At 39.4% G+C, this 17,231-nt stretch overlaps 1 protein-coding gene across 11 annotated transcripts in view; it reads left to right on the top strand.

The window, feature by feature from the left end:
* Window positions 1–17,231, top strand: part of MON2 (MON2 regulator of endosome-to-Golgi trafficking) — a 157,517-nt gene that overhangs the window by 30,877 nt on the left and 109,409 nt on the right. For 10 of the 11 annotated variants that reach the window (XM_073327927.2, XM_073327918.2, XM_073327920.2 and 7 more), the window contains 4 exons: window positions 10,661–10,790; window positions 11,796–11,893; window positions 12,901–13,026; window positions 14,104–14,298. In XM_073327927.2, the coding sequence (XP_073184028.1) occupies window positions 10,661–10,790; window positions 11,796–11,893; window positions 12,901–13,026; window positions 14,104–14,298 (549 nt within the window). The remainder of the gene's footprint in view (window positions 1–10,660; window positions 10,791–11,795; window positions 11,894–12,900; window positions 13,027–14,103; window positions 14,299–17,231) is intronic. The other variant, XM_073327923.2, reaches the window with a different exon arrangement.

Raw genomic sequence — 17,231 nt, 5'->3', positions numbered from 1 at the left:
TTTTTCTATACAGTGATTCACCCAGAGTTAACTCAATCAAATCACTTCCACACCTGTCAGTTGCAGCAAACTGCTTCCAAAAACTACCCTGAAGATTTTCCTCCTCAGGAATCTTTCTAAGCAACAACCCATTTTTTACAGAAATTCTGTTCTTTCCCTTTTCACCTAGGGCTTGCTCGAAAGGAACATTTTCCTGAGCAACAACAGACTCTTTCTGGGTTTCACTTAAATCCAGAAACACTTCTGTCCCATCAGGAGGATTTTCACAAAACCCCCTTTCAGGTAAACTGCTAGACTTCATAGTCACAAGACTAGAAGCATTCTCTTCCTTGTTTTAAGTTTCCACACTGTCAGTGGGTAACATAGTCCAATCACTTTTGTGCTTTTCTTGTGCCCTAGCTATGATATCATTCTGATCAGACAATCTTTACCCAGCAATACACTAGCAACAGACACAGATAGAAAAGAGCTGGAGAAACATTCCCCTTTGACAAACAGCTTGGGATATCCTTTCTTTTGTCCCAGCACACATAGCAGTTCACAGACAATTGCTTGGATATTGGGGAGCTCCCTTCATAGGCAAGTCGTTACCCTAACAGACAGAGGAACATTTCCTTCACTGTCACAATTCTCCACACTGGTAACAGTTAAGGTATAGGGATACTCATGTTTCACTCACCTTGCCTTCCTAAACTGCTGATTAGACAAAGCCATCAGCTCAGAAAGTTGTCTGTGCTCATCTAAACTTTCTTTGCCTTTCCCTCCCTTAACGGATAAACTGATGTTTTTCCACAAATAGTGTCTTATTATATGGAGCTACTTTAAGCATGTCAATTTTACCTGAGTCAGGCTTACTTTCCCAAACTTCACTAGCCAACAATTTATCACTCACCTTCCTCAGTTAGGGCTTTAACCTGAACACCAATTTTTAATTTTCTCTAGAGAAATATCTTCCTGAGCCTTATCTAACGCCAGAATCACTTCTGAGGTACCAGATAAACAGTTAAGAATTTTTTCCACATATGCACTGCTTCTTTGCACAGACAAACAGCCATCTTCCTCAGACAAACATTTGGAGAAACCCTCCATGGGCAAATCCTTGCCCCTAATAGACACAGGTTCAGGATTATATTTTTCCTGTGACTGGTTTATGTCATCAACTTGACTGAACAAAGTTTTAATATCATCCCCAATCAAAAGATCCTTAAGCAGTAACTTCCTTACAACAGCTATAACTTCATGTTTAACACTATTCCATTCAAGATGGATTCTGGCTAAAGGCACACTTACAGTAAACTCATACAGGATTACAATATTCACGCTCTTATTTGTGAAGTAATCTTCCTCTGACAGGATCTGCTTTAATAAGAGTGATGTTAGGGTATGTCTACACTATGAAATTACTCCGATTTTACAGAAGTCGATTTTTGAGAACAGATTGTATAAAGTCGAGTGCATGCGTCCACACTAAGCACATTAATTCGGCGGTGTGCATCCACAGTACCGTGGCAAGCGTCGACATTCCGAGCGGTGCACTGTGGGTAGCTATCCCTGCAGCCCATTGGAATTTGGCCCCATTGCTGAGCTTCCAATGCCTGATGGGGCCAAAAATTTGTCACGGGTGGTTATGGGTAAATGTGGTCAGTCAACCCTCCCTCCGTGAAAGCAACAACAGACAATCATTTTGCGCCCTTTTCCCTGGATTGCCCAAGCAGACGCCGTAGCATGGCACGTATGGAGCCCGTTCAGCTCACCGCAGCAGTTATGACCATTGTAAACGCATTATCGTGCAGTGTATGCAGAACCTGAAAAACAAGGCGAAGAGGCAACGTCAGCGTGGTGACAAGAGTGATGAGGACATGGACACAGGTTTCGCTAAAACCGTGGTCACTGGCAATTTGCAGATCAAGGTGTTAATGGGGCAGGCTCATGCCATGGAATGCCAATTCCGGGCCCGGGAAACAACCACAGAGTGGTGGGACTGCATAGTGTTGCAGGTTTGGGATGATTCCCAGTGGCGTAAGTGCACTTTCATAGAACTTTATGACTTGCTTTCCCCTGCCCTGAAGCACAAGAATACCAAGAGGAGAGCAGCCCTCACAGTTGAGAAGCGAGTGGCAATACCCCTGTGGAAGTTTGCAATGCCAGACAACTACCGGTCAGTCGGTAATCAGTTTGGAGTGGGCAAAATCTACTGTGGGGGTTGCTGTGATGCAAGTAGCCAATGTAATCATTGAGCTGCTGCTGTCAAAGGTAGTGACTCTGGGAACTGTGCAGGTCATACTAGATGGCTTTGCTGCAATGGGATTCCCTAACTGTGGTGGGACTATAGACGGAACGCATATCCCTATCTTGGGACCGGACCACCAGGGCAGCCAGTACTGGGTATTCAAGGGGTACTTTTCAGTGGTGCTGCAAACACTGGTGGATCACAAGGGACTTTTCAGCAGCATCAACGTGGGTTGGCCGGGAAAGGTTCATGATGCTCATGTCTTCAGGAACTCTGGTCTGTTTAAACGGCTGCAGGAAGGGATTTACTTCCCAGACCAGAAAATAACTGTTGGGGATGTTGAAATGCCTATAGTTATCCTTGGGGACCCAGCCTACCCCTTAATGCCCTGGCTCATGAAGCTGTACACAGGCACCCTGGACAGTAGTAAGGAGCCTTTCAGCTATAGGCTGAGCAAGTGCAGAATGGTGGTAGAGAGTGCATTTGGACGCTTAAAGGGTCGCTGGTGCAGTTTACTGACTCACTCAGACCTCAGCGAAACCTGTCGACTCCGCTTACTCTTCCTATTCAGGGATCGATTCAGGGATCGATTTATTGCGTCTCGTTGAGACGTGATAAATCAATCCCTGATAGATCGATCACTATGCCAATCCAGCGGGTAGTGAAGATGTACCCTTAGAGTCAAACAACATACCAACATTGTTAAAACTGGATAGATTCTGTCCCCATCTTTGCTGTTGAGAGAAGCTGGCTTTTCAGGATGAATCAGTTCCTGTTGTTCCTTTATTCTCTTGAGCTGGAGCTTAAGTCTGTCCACTTTTGCCTTAGCTTCTAGTTCCTGCAATCGAATATATGCCGTTCTTTGTTCATGTTCAAAACACGGGTGTTCTCTTTCAGTAGCTTCTCCTTCCATATCAGCTGTTTTTTGCTTTTGTTCAAGTTTTAGCTACTGGTTTCTCACTGCAAGTCAAGCCTTGGAATTGGTGAAGCTTGAGAATCTGAAAAGTAGTAAGCAAGCTAGTGTCTATGTTGATTGACCTGCGGGAGACAAACTTGTCTATAGCCATTAGCAAAGAGGTTTTGGCATTATTATTTCATTGGTTTACTGTCTTTTAGTAGGGGCTAACCTTGCAGTGGCAAGTATCTGTAAGACAGCAAAGGTAGCTCATGTAGCAATCACTGGAAAGGCTTAAGTCTCCTGCAAAACTAATTTACACAAAGCTAGTATTAACAGATATTGTTGATGCCTAAGGCAGTGAGGACATTTTAAATACCACTCTAGACTTGGAGGAAGGGTAGACTATGTAAAACTACTAGTGGATCAAGTTCTGGCTTTTTGCCACATACGCAAGCACTCATGAAAAAAGTTTAATATTGGTATTTAGAATAAGAATTTTGTTTCTTAGCGTCTAAGTTTTAGTATTCGAATATTTTCTTAACAAAATACTGTTTAGCATATTTATCATGACGGGTGACTTCGGCCAGAAGATTTTACCTACAACATGAAAGGGTTGGTGTGTTGTTTTGTTTTTTGCTGATCCCTTGGTACAATGCAGTGGATGAACGAAAAAAAATCTGGTTTCTGCTGTTTTAGTCTTTCCTTCTTCCTCTGCATCTGGACCTTTACTGGTTTTATTTTAGCTTCCTTTTTTTATCTGTTTTTGCTGTTTCTCCAGAATAAGAAATTCCTCACTATAAGACCCAGAAGTGGTTTTTAAAAAAGGACTATTCCCATGAATAATAACCTAGTGCTTTAAATCCAGTAGTCTTGTGCACGTGTGGATGTTTTCAGGGCAGAGAAATCTAGACCCCACAACACCTTGAGCTCTGAAATCACAGCCAATGCACCAAGAGTTTATCTTGACTAGTATTTTAAAGGAGGCATCCCAAAAAAACCTATTTCCTAAATAGCCCTTGTGTTGGTGGCACATTTTTGTTTGAGTTAGAACTGAAATAACATTACAATATAACTTAAAGATGCACTGTGTTGATGCCACCTTTCAACTGAGACACAAAAATGAGGGTCTTGATCCACTTGTATCTTAATTTCATGGTACTTTTTGCAAGAATAGGTCTATTGATCCATGTCCTCGCAAAATTTGGATTGAGGAATTCTGTATACCAAAATTCCCCTTACAGGTTTTTTTCTTCATTTTCCATCTAAATAGTATTATAAAAAGCATTCTGAATTGTCATCTCCTCACTATGCTCTGAAGGCAGAGCATATGTTAATCTAGCCACTGTCAGATTTTTCTGGGGCGTCAAAATTATTAGAATCCTTTTCAAATGCTGTGAATTTGAACAAAAGGACTTCATTCTTTGTCTTTTTTCCCCAGTTTTACAGAATTGGTTTCTCAGATTCAGTCTTCAATATCCAAATTGGAAAGAATTTTAAAACCATGTTTCTGCACAATGTATTTGTCTATTACATATAATATCTAAGATTACTGTAACTGAAAGATTAGAGAAACATTTTTCATTATTTTATCAATGTACATTGTGCATTTGAAAGCACTTTGTGTGTAGACAGTGACTACATTCTGAGTGCCTTAAAGGTTGCCTGGGTAATTTTTGTGGGAGGTGCTTTCTTTTTCCCTATTCCCTTAACGTTTATTTTTTGTTTGGATGATTACAGTCTAAAATGTACACAGGAGGGAACAAAGTAGTGTTATCAAGGGCTTCTATTGATTGCAGCAGCTGTGGCAGGTTAGTCCACTAAGGCAACTGGAAATTGGATAAATGGTGTAAAGAACAGGGCAGAGAGTAATTCGGCATCTGGGGGGCTAGGTAGTAGGTACTTTCTTGGACTTGGCTATTCAAATTGTTAATGTTAACAACAAACCCAGGGATGTAGTTTTGGGACGTGTGTTGGTTTGATATTCTGGGACTCGCCCAAGAGCCGGGGAAGAGCAAAATCACTAAAGGAACTGCCATCTTTACCTGACTGACTAGATGGCTAGTCCTATACTAATAAGCCAGCCCACCTATTCAAGTCCTTTTGAGGAGCAGTTTCAATATTGGCATGGTGACTTGGGAAAATAGAAGATCTGAAGCTATTTTTAATTTATTTTAATTAATAAGATTTGAAGTTGAGTGTTTTTTATGCTATTATTGATTTCTTTGACAATCCCTTGTTGAAGGTTTTCCTTGTAAGCAATTCAAAAGGTGATCTCATTCAGTGCTTTTTAACTTTAGAGTTAATATATTTAACCTTCTTTCTAGTAAGTAATTGTTAATATGATAATCTATAGCAACATATAGTCTTTCCATCTTGTGAAAGATTAAACAATTCATATAAGAATTTTATATTGGAACAATTGGTTTCCTATGGAAAAAGATGTGTAAACTCCCAGATATCAATATCAGATGGCTCATGACTTGTAGCTTGAAAATATAATAAACTATACTCTGGCTGCCTCTAACAAGTTAATTTCCCAGGTGATGATTTAAAGGCTTCCTGCTTATGTGCAGAAGGGTTTAGTTAGCCTACCCCAGATAACAAAGATCATTGTTTGGTCAGTTTTAGGAGGTTATTTAAATATAACACAAACTCATCCTTTCATTTCATTTCTGCAATACAAGTGACAGATATTGGCACAGAGCCAGGGTGATCAAGGCCATTCAAATAGTTTATAAATACTACTTTTTATGTTATTTTCCATTCTTTAGGTAATAACTTCACCAAAGTTACTTCAAAGACCTTCAGCACTCTTTTGTTATTTCATTTTTTCCAGACATACATTTTAAAAAAATGGTAACCTATGTTGAGAGGTAAAGAAGCCATTATTGAAAGTGACAATAAAGTTGTTCGAACAGAAACCTTTCAGATAGTTTTATTCTTGGTACTTTATACCCTAATCTGTGTCCTAAAGAACAGCAAATCTGGTCGCCTTTAAGCTAATTCCGAAGTTTCACAAATAATCTCTACTTTAAATAGTTGGGCCTCTTGCCTTTTTTTTTTTTAACACTACAAAATGTCATGTTGTTTTCATCAAGAACAGTAGAAATCTGGCATGAATCCATATTCCCCTAAAACAGTCACATACAGTGTAGTTCAGAAGCAGTTGTATGACTACTGTTGGAGCTAATGTGTGCCCTTAGCATCTTCACTAAATATATGGATTTTATTTTTTTGGTTGACATTGAATGCAACAGCATAGCAGTCCCTGCAGGAATACATTATATTGAATCACTCTCCTAGTCTTAACAAGACAAATATTTCTGAGCCAGCCTTTGGGGGGACTTTACTAATAACTCTTTTTGTGGGGCATGCCACTCTTGCCTCACTTAACATCAGTATGTCTAATGTTACTTAGTTATTCCTTTCTCTGCTATTGCGTTTGTAGTTTTTTCATTCTCTGCTGAAGGAGTAAGAAACACAAAAGATAGCAGGCCTTAGGAGTTCCTTTTCTGATGTCTAACTCTCGCATCCTTGTCTTTCCTTGTGGAAGCTGAGATACAATCTCAGAAGTTCTCCTGTTTTTACAAAATGGGCTTTATCCTTGTATAATTTTGTCAGTCAGAGATAATGTTTTGACCAGAGCCGCGTCATTAGTAGGGAAACAGAAATCCCTTAAGAGAAGAGATTGTTAGATGCTGCATCAGGAACACAATAGTTAGGCATTCTGTATTTTCCACAAACTGAAACTAAACTGCTGTGTGAATTTAACAAGAAAAAGCTACATGCAGTCATAGGCAATGCATGGGGAGGCAAGTTGGTTCACGTGTCTCCCCCCAGATTTTTGCCAGGGTTTGCTGGCCCTGCTTATCATATAGTGTGGCTGCCGCCCCCCAAAATCATACCTCAGCTGCTGGAGCTGGCAAGCTGGGAGCTGTGGCCACTGGGCAAGGCGGCAGCAGCGAACATCTAGGAGCTGCGGGGAGAGGCTGCTGAGGGTGGAGGGGGGTTGTAAGGGGCCGTGACTTAAGCTGTTGGGGAAGAAAACATTTAAATTGTGCCCCCTTACTATCTGCAGGCACTAGTCATCTCTGTATGCAGTAAAAAGAAAAGGAGTACTTCTGGCACCTTAGAGACTAACCAATTTATTTGAGCATAAGCTTTCGTGAGCTACAGCTCACTTCATCAGATGCTGTAGCTCACAAACGCTTATGCTCAAATAAATTGGTTAGTCTCTAAGGTGCCACAAGTACTCCTTTTCTTTTTGCGAATACAGACTAACACGGCTGTTACTCTGAAATCTGTATGCAGTAGTTACTACACAGTATTTTCTGTTATAACCTACTGTTTTCAGCCTCTCAGATTTATCGGACTAACATTCCCGGTTGACATTTTTTGTGCTTGGTCTCTACTGGAAGGGGATATTTTTATATCTATGAACATAAATGGTTCAGCCATCCTTAAGTGAAAGGAAAGCATATGTGGGGAGAGGGATGCCCTGACATTAGCACCCCTCTTCTCCCCCCCCCCCCACCCCCAACGCACAGCAAGCAGAAGGCTCCCGGGAGCAGCTCCAAGGCAGAGGACAGGAGCAGCACATGGCAGTGGGGGAAGGAACAGCTGAACTGCTTGGCAATTGATAGCCTGCTGGGCTGCTACCGCACAGGAAGCTTAGGGGAGCTGATAGGGGGCCTTCTGGTCCACCCTGGTTCCAAGCCCCCACCAGCTAGCTCCAATGAGTTGCTCTTTCTGCAATCAGTGGACAAAGCAGACGGCTGCCAAACAATGTTATAAGGGAACATTGCACAACTTTAAACGAGCATGTTCTCTCATTTTTCAGCAATTAAACAACATTAACCGGGACATTGTTAAGTGAGGAGTTACTGTATATAATCACCTACTATGCTTTCTGTGGGACTCCAACCTCGTTCAGTGTACGGGATGGATGGTGCTCAGAGAATTAAGGTTGTGTAGTTCATGAAGCTGTTTCTGTATAACCTGTACCTCGTTTGTTGCTGAATTTGGAAGACGAGTAGTTAAATCAAGCAGGTGATTGTGGGAAAAGAAAGGATGGTCTGGAAGTATGGGCAGTTGAATGCCAACCTGGAAAACTGAATTCTGTCCTGGTCACTGCCACTGAAAATTAGTGGACATTGTTGATATTTTTGGCTTTAATCTCTCTGTGCCTATTACTTATTTATAGAATAAGGATATTTCCCTACCTCTTAAGAGTATTGTGAAGAGAAGTTCATTAAAGTTTGTGAAGCAGTGAGATGATATTGTGGTGGGCGCCACAGAAAAGTCTGAGGAAATTAGGAATTCTCTACTCCGTATAGAATTTGGATGGTATGCAGTAAATATACTATGCCACGTGTTGAATAATGAACATCCTCCATCCTGTGCATTGAGTGAGGCAGGGTCCAGTAGAAAAAAGTCTCTTATTAAATAACTGTATACTATCTCAGCAATGTATATGCACAAAGGACCCGAATTAAGGTTGTGTGGGCAACATTTATTAACGTTCGAGTGCTTGACTTCACAAGTTTAAGTCTTATTGTGTAATTTCCTAGTCTTAAATATCAGCAAACAAACAAACAAACAAAAAAGAAGCATGTGTGGATTCATACAAACTGAAAAAAAACAGAACTTCTAGCATGTGGAGAAATACTGACCATCCACATGGTTCACTGGCAGGATTGGAATCTTTAGATGCACAGACCTGTATCACTAGAGCTAATAGAGTGGAGTAACTGATAGCAGTAGCTGGCTTTTCTCTTTTGTGGATGAGACAATAAATGGGGTGGGTGGTTGAGGGCAGGGAAGGCACTTTGCCATTGGATTTCATGCTGTTTTCTAGGTAGCACAGGAACCCAGGGTTCTATTCCAGGTTCTGGGAGGGAGCATTATGTAGTAGTTACTGATGTTTCTTTCCCTGTCTAACACATCTGTCTCCTCTGCTGCTAACATGTATTCCAGTAGCCTTTTTCTGCCCCATCCACCCCTCCTCATCCTGCTGTCTGTCTGTCTTTATTCCTCACACTTCATCCTGCCTAGATCCTGTTTCTTCATTTCTCTCTTCTCTCACCAGCCTCTCTGCATCCCCCATCTCCTCACCCTTTTCATTCCAGACAAGTAGTTTCCTCCTCCTTTTTGGTGCCAGCAGCAGAAGCATGCGAGCAGCTGCAAGAAAGTCTCCTTCCTTTGTTTCATTATGTGGCACCGCAGCAACCCCTAGTAGTTAAAAAGAGCAATCGCAGGGAAGGGCTTGCTCGGCCTTTGGCTGGAGCATGCTCAATACAGACAGAATATACCTGCCAAATTCTTAACAAGTCTCTACAGAGCAATGTATTTTTCCTTAACCTAATTCTGAGAAGTGACTGAACTGTTTTTGCTAAAATGTTCCCAGCAAAAAAAATTCAGCCTAAGGTGTAGACACAGCTTGGAAAATTTCAGTCTAAAAGTTGAAGTTTTGGAAGTTACAAGTAATTAAAACACTGATTTCATGAAGGAAAATGTTAGGCAGCCTTAACTATAGGCATTACCATTAGTGCTGTCTAATTAAAAAAATAAATAGTATCAGGTAGTAGTTGCTGGAAACTTATATATGTATGGTATCTTATGGTACTGTGTATTAATCTGTGTGTGCCATGTAAACAGACTCCATAAGTCAATTACAAAAAGAGAAAGCTGAACAATGTATTTATATATTTGTGAAACTCACAACATATTGCAATGTTACTGTGGTTGAAGTGCAACACAATGCAAAAACATACACTAGTACATTTAATTATAAAATGAATTATTTCAGGAGAAAACAACTTATGTCATACAATGAGAAATTCTATATAAAATACATAGTAAAAAGATTATTAAAATATGTACTATTAATGCAACTCAGTGTATTTCTTGAGAAACATCTTGTGAATTACTATCATTACTGTGTGAGGTATTAGCACCTTGAAGAGGAACCAACTTGTTACCATATAGTGTGATTATAACATTAAAATACGAACCATAGGGAGAAGTAATTACTTGCCTTAGAGGAATGTGTGATCATGTAATTAGACCATGTCCTAATTCAAGAGGGGGCAGAGTTAAGGTTGTGTATACTACTTTAGCTTTGGCATTTCCTGACCTGTGTGTGACTAACCATATAACCTTAATGTCCTCTTAACATAGTTATTTTAATGGAATAAGTGTTAAATTATGTTTTACATGGTCACTTATTGTATCTGAATTGCCTGTAAAATTATTAGCCTTCATTGGCACATCTAAATCAGAATTTAATTATTACTGTCTAATTTCCATGAGGCCATGGGAGCAATGAAAATACATTTTTCACAGCACAATCTAGAAATCTTTTTTGTATCAGACTTTAGTTCAGCTTTATGTGTATATATAAAATATAAAGAAGAATAAAAAAGTCATCTCTAGGTATCTTCTTGATAAATTATTAGAGGAAAAAATGTTATGGTTAACTATTAGTTCTAGCTAAAAAAAATACATTGTATTAACTGGAAATTGTTTGGCAGGCAATTGTCCTTTGCTTTCGACTTCACTTCACAAAAGATAATATCACAAATAACACTGCTGCAGCTACAGTGCGACAAGTAGTTACTGTCGTTTTTGAGAGAGTGGTTTCTGAAGACGAACGATACAAAGGTAAATGTTTTCCTTTTGTTTATGTGTATTTTAACCTGTTTTCTAGAGCTGTATTTAAAAACACAGAAATAGTTACCTTGCCAGGATTCTGAAATATATAAATATATTGAAGAACACAAAGTTTCTAAATGCTGCAAAAATTGTAGGCATAGCTCATTCACTTTTGTTGGGTGGGATGCACTTTTACCCCTGTGTTTTCGCAGAATCTAATATAATGCATTCTTGATCCTGATTCATGATGAGATCCTCATGCCCTCTCCAGTCCCTTTATATTGCATAAACAGGCCAGAGTGGTGTAAAGCTCTAAAAGCTAGGACAGAATTTCCCCAATGCAGAGACTACAGAAAACAGCCTTAAGGCTAGGGTTTGCAAGGCAGTCATTGGGTGGAGGCTGGGGGTAAGATGGCCAGGTTGTGGCAGGACCACAGCAGGTAGAACTGTGGAGATTGAGTAGTTCAGTGACTCGTAGGTAGCTAGGAACAGGCTGCTGTAATTTAGGAAAAACCCTAAAACCCTACATTATGTTGGAAGGCTGTGGAGTGGCCCCGAATTGGGTGAGCACAAAGGTGGCTTAAAGTTACCATGTCTCTTCCTTCTTCGGGCCATGAGTTCAGTGTTTCACAGCACAGAATCTTACCATGGGTCTCTTAGCACGGCTGTAATAGAAAAAAAAATTACTCTAGTGTTCCTGTTAATCTTGTTGTTCCGAAATAAAATAGGTTAAAATAGTATCTTAAGTAATCATTAATAAAAGTATATTTATATAACTTAGTCTTAGATCGTTTAGAGTAAATATCTTTAACTAAATTTTGTGAATATGAAGTAATTGACTAAGGAACCCCTATTTTAAAGGAATACTCATTAGTAATAATGAATAAAAATCTGACCTTTATTTTTGAAACTTCTTAGTGGAACAATTACCTGTTTGTGCAACTATTTGTCTTATAGGCATAGATACTTGCTTTTGAACATCCTTTTGTTCAAACTTTTTTTTTTTTTACACAGATGTTATTGAACAACCAGTACCAGTTCCAGGAAACAGTAACAGAAGATCTGTCAGTACTCTGAAACCATGCGCTAAAGATGCGTATATGCTTTTTCAGGTATTGGTAGATATTTTTTAGGATTTGTGCTTAATAACTCTGCAGTTCTGAACAGTTGCTTTTTATTTCTGAAAAGCAGATGACGTTTCATAGCTGACGTTTTAATTTTTTTTTATAGTAGAGATGTGGGTCATGTGTTTACCAATAGATATTAAGGAATATTGTATTAGTAAAAGTTAAATATTTGGTAATTTTCCATTGCATAACTAAATTGTTGGAGATTATAGTAATTAAGCACTTGTGTGACCAACAGGATTTTACCAATATAGTATCATATTTTCTTAATTCAGTTTGATAGACAAATATGATAATGATCTATTAAGAGACTATTACACTAACACATAGCTTATTTTTAAACATTTCCTTTTGGATTCTATTTTTGCGCATGCAAGTCGTCTTTATGATAAAAGTGCACCTTGTTAGAAATCGTATGGACATCATGCCTATTATTAGAGCCCAGAGTTTTCAATCCTCCTTTTGTATGGTTATATCGTCCTTTTGTATGGTTATCAACAATTATGTATTCTTTCCCGGAGAAGTGATGGGAAACTGAAGATAAGGTGAATGTTGGGAGACGCTTAAAATAAGATGTGGAACTGGCTTATACTAATGACTCCATGTCAATAAGCATACTAATTTCAGGAGCTTGCTTTTTTAATTTTTGTTTTAACCAAATACTAGAAGCCAGATAAAACTAGAGTATGTTGCATTACCAATTACAATAACACTATGAAGTTTACAGTGAAAATGGTCTATAGTGTGTGTTAGAGCAGTCAGAAGCTTGCTGATTTATCTAACCTGTTGATCAAGATGTTTTGTTTACTCCTGCTTTCAAAAGACTTATTTATATGCAGTATTTTTTTGTTCCTAACATCATATTAATCTTGTCCCGTATTTAGTATGTGTACATATGTATTTATATATTTAAGGGGAAAGTTAACTTCAGGTTGGAAAAGAATAGTTAATTACTCAGAAGGAAGAGAACTTATGTGATATTTGTTTCTCAGGATCTTTGCCAGTTGGTTAATGCTGATGCTCCTTACTGGCTGGTGGGTATGACAGAAATGACCCGGACATTTGGCCTTGAACTTCTTGAGTCAGTCCTCAATGATTTTCCTCAAGTGTTTTTACAAGTAAGTTATTTCATAAGGAGGTGGGGAGAAGAGCCCTTCGTTTTCATGAGAACATCCTTTCCATTGGGCCTCTCTCTCCTATTAAATATAACTTCTGAAAGTGAAAATTAACACACTTTTACATCAGAGTTTTAGTAAGATAAACTTTGACTATTTGAAAGTGGCTACAATTTTTAGTTTGTGCTTATTGGCATTCTGTTTATCCTTTCCTAAAAGATACAGTTGTCCTTTTTCTTTTTTCTGTGTAGAGCACACATCTCTGATTTTGTTCATTTGGGGGTATATGTATATATATTTGTGATTGTTTATATGTAAGTACATGCAATGTGTAATTCTCTATAAACCATAAATCTCTTCTTAAGTTTCCTTTGTCAAGGTGTGTGCCAAGCAATGACATTTTTTGTCCTTCTGCATGATCGTTTGATGCTTTTGAAGCTATTCTTTCAGAATATGGAAGATATATTGTGGCATCACTGTTCCCACAGCAACCCTAACTTGGTCCCTCTTACACAAAACTGTAGGAACCATTATTTTTTAATTTACATGACTTTGGTGCATGGAAACACTCAATCATAACCTTGCAGTAATCCATTTAATAGAGACTTGGCAAATTCAGAAGCAAGGTATATGTCATGTATTGGTAGATTAGTTTAATTTACCAACCACAGGGAAAAGGAATGTAGTGTGTTTTATCATGTTTTCCTTCCTGCATGCCTCCTTTCCATTCCCTCAGCACATAACTTACATCAACATTTATATTACTTCTGAATTAGGCCACATATATGTTCATAGTACTAAGATGCATTCTAAATATGAAGAATGTATTTTTTTCTATAAAATCAAATAATTAATCAGGAATTGGACAGAGAATAATAACTGACATCTTTCCATGTAACATCATCATCTCCAATGTTTTAATTTCCATTTTCTCAACTATTGGATTACCTAAATAAAAATGGTTATGGCTATAGGCTTAGGTACTGATAGCTACTAAAGAAAGTCTCCTTTTAAATCCTGGAATTGATGATTATTTTAATTTTATGTAACTCATTGTTAACATTTTTTTTTTCTTTACAGCATCAAGAATTTAGTTTCCTCCTTAAAGAGAGGGTTTGCCCTCTTGTGATAAAGCTATTCTCCCCAAATATCAAGTTCAGACAGGGTTCCAGCACATCATCCTCACCTGCACCAGTGGAAAAACCATATTTTCCTATCTGCATGCGCTTGCTGAGAGTAGTCTCTGTTTTGATCAAGCAGTTTTACAGTTTGCTGGTAAGAATATGTTCAAGTATTCCTTTCACAGATCTACACTCATGGGTGTATGCATGCACTCTGCACCATGATGTGTTAGGTGCTTATAAATGTCAACTTACTAATGGTTACAGCTGTAAACACTTTCAGTATAGTTTTCAGTATTTACATGTTCATGAACTGTTTTGTGTTTGTGGACAATACAACCATCCTTATTCAAATGGAATAGACTCAAACTTTAAGATCAGAAGGGACCATCATGATCACCTAGTCTGACCTGCACACAGCCTCTCCCACCTATTCCTGTAGTGGACCCATAAATTCTGGTTGAGTTACGGAAGCCCTCAAATCTTTATTTTGAAGACTTCACGTTACAGAGAATCTACCATTTACTCTAATTCAAGCCAGCAAGTGGCCTGTGTCTCATGTTGCAGAGGAAGGTGACCCTCCCCCTCCCAGACTCTCTACCAACCTGACCTGGGGAAAAATTCCTTCCCATTCCCAAATAGGGTCATCAGTTAGACCCTTAGCACGTGGGCAAGGCCTGCCAGCTAAACATCTGAGAGAGAATTCTCTGTAATAACTCAGAACCTTCCCCCTCTACTGTCCCCTCTCCAGCTGTTGCACATATTTGCTAATAGCAGTCATGGAAGGGCCATGTGCCATTCTAGGCAAGCTCAATGTACCATTCCCTCCATAATCTTAACAAGCTCAGTCTTAAAACAAGTTAGTTTTTTGCCTAGTATATATGGAATTCCTTCTCATAAGTAAGGATTTACACACTTACACAGTCAGATATGGAAAGTACTGCTGGCTTTTCCTGGGTCCAGAACAAAATCAGAACGGTAAAAGTAAAATAAAATATTCCCTCAGGTAAAAGTGTTCAGGCAACTAAATTTAATGTATGTGCAGGAAGGAAGAAAGAAGGAATTGGTTCTGCAGTGTTCTGAGTTGTCATCTCCTGATGTCATACAACATTCAAACTTATTCAAAATGACTGCCATCTCCCATTACTTTTAATGTGACTGAAACTTTGCTACTCTCAGTAAAGAAAACAGCTCTTTCCCTAAAGCCCTGGGGAAATGAGGGTGCTCAAATAAAGATGGCAGCAGTTTTTCAATGGGACATGAGCCATGCTACTATCAGTGAAGATGGCTGCTCTCTGTTCTCAAAATGTGAGTCAGTTGGAAGCATTAAAACATCAGAGGGAAAATGTGTGTAAGAAGATGTGGGAGAAAAGACTAAAGAGGAGTGTGGAGAACAGAAAGTTGGGTGCTGCAAGGGAGAGATGAATGAATAATCACTCCATCCTACGGAGACTTCCCCCCCATCCCCTTCCAAGAGGATATCAGGGACAGGAGAACTAAACCACCCTGTGACAGGTGCAACTTACCACTCTGGCACCTCCTGCTGGCTGTCAGGGAAATGAGCTCTGCTTGTCTGGGCGCCCTCCTCTGATGGTGTCTTGCCACTGTCACTTTTGTTCCAGGATCCACGCTACTCCCAGGACTGTAGCATCCTCTTCAGTGACACTGTCCTCCTGCTGTGCCACACTCTGTGTTCTCCCCCCTTTCAGGGGACCTGCAATCTCTGTCCAGCAACTCCCTCAATGGCAACTGCAGTCCATTGTCTTGGGGCCGCTTCCCAGGCAGCTCCAGCACCCTCTTCTGTCCTTACCTTAGGGCCTCAGTTTGCAGGTTCTAATAGCCAGCCAGGAGCTCTCTCTAGATCCCCTGGTCCCAGCTTACTGCACTGCTCTGTCTCAGGTGCTGGCACTCCTCCTTCCTGCTAGGAGCTTGGTCTTCTCCCTTCAAGCTCCTGTCAGTTACTGAACTCTGCTCTGCCCTGCAGCCCTTCTTATATGAGCCTGTCAGGCAGGCCATGATTGGCTGCTCCTCTCAGCCCCTTTTTAATTGGCTGTTTCCAGCACAGTCTCCATAGGGCTGCTTTTAACCCCTTTTCTGCAAGTGAGGGGCAGCCATCCCATCAAACACCCCTAAAGAAACTGTTGCTTATGCCTTCTCTTTGCTTCATCCTTGCCCATTTCCCAGCTAGAGGATGTTAGAAGAAGGTGGAATTTAAACCACCTAAAGAACTTGTATTAGTAAGTCAGGCTGTCTCCTGTAGTTGCTGTTTTTGAGGGAGTTGTATTCTGTCCTTAAACTATTTCCCTGTAAAGTCCTTGTGAAAATTATTTACTTTTTTTAAATAAAAGTTGTTTCCTAATAGACATCAGTAGAACAAACAGATGTATGATATAGAGAAATGTGTTACTTCTAATACTACAGAGATTTGTAAAGGGAGAGATGTTGGGAGGGATCTTTGTTTGCTCCTCCCAGCACCCAATCCCCATTAACCTCAACTAATGCTGTTTGTTCAGCAGCAAATACTTTTCCCTTATCAGACCTCCATGAAGAGAATCACAGCTCTCACGAAAGCTTATGCCCAAATAAATTTGTTAGTCTTTAAGGTGCCACAAGTACTCCTAACTCTTGATGTTTTTCTTTCTGCAGTTCTGACACTTGACTCATGCTTCAGTTTATTTAAATCCTTTGATTTATTAGCACCTTATGTTTATGAAGATTTTGCAAAAAATTGGATAAGGTAAAGGACTTACAAGATCAGGGTGAGAGTACAAAGTCCCTGACCCTGGAGTTGTTAAAGATTTCATACTCCATTGTGAAATAGAAATCCTGGAGAAAAATATTAACTCTTGAAATATGAGGCTGACTGTTAGGTTCTTCAATGTTTTCTGGTAGTCCTAACTCCTGTGATATTTTTCCTTTTAAATTTTGTTGGGGAAAAAAAGGATAGTTGAGAAGCTTGAGACACCTGTACCTAAAGTTTGAAATACCTAGTACTTGAATTATTTTAGTCTTTTGTGATCTGATATTTTTTTAATTGCTTGGTCTCATTCCTCATTTGAAAATATAAGTAAAATGAATGTAGGCTCA

This window comes from Lepidochelys kempii, chromosome 1, assembly GCF_965140285.1.
Source record: "Lepidochelys kempii isolate rLepKem1 chromosome 1, rLepKem1.hap1, whole genome shotgun sequence".
NCBI classification, from domain to species: domain Eukaryota; kingdom Metazoa; phylum Chordata; order Testudines; family Cheloniidae; genus Lepidochelys; species Lepidochelys kempii.
Note: the sequence above shows the minus strand (reverse complement) of the source record. Positions and strands in the feature narration are given on the sequence as shown.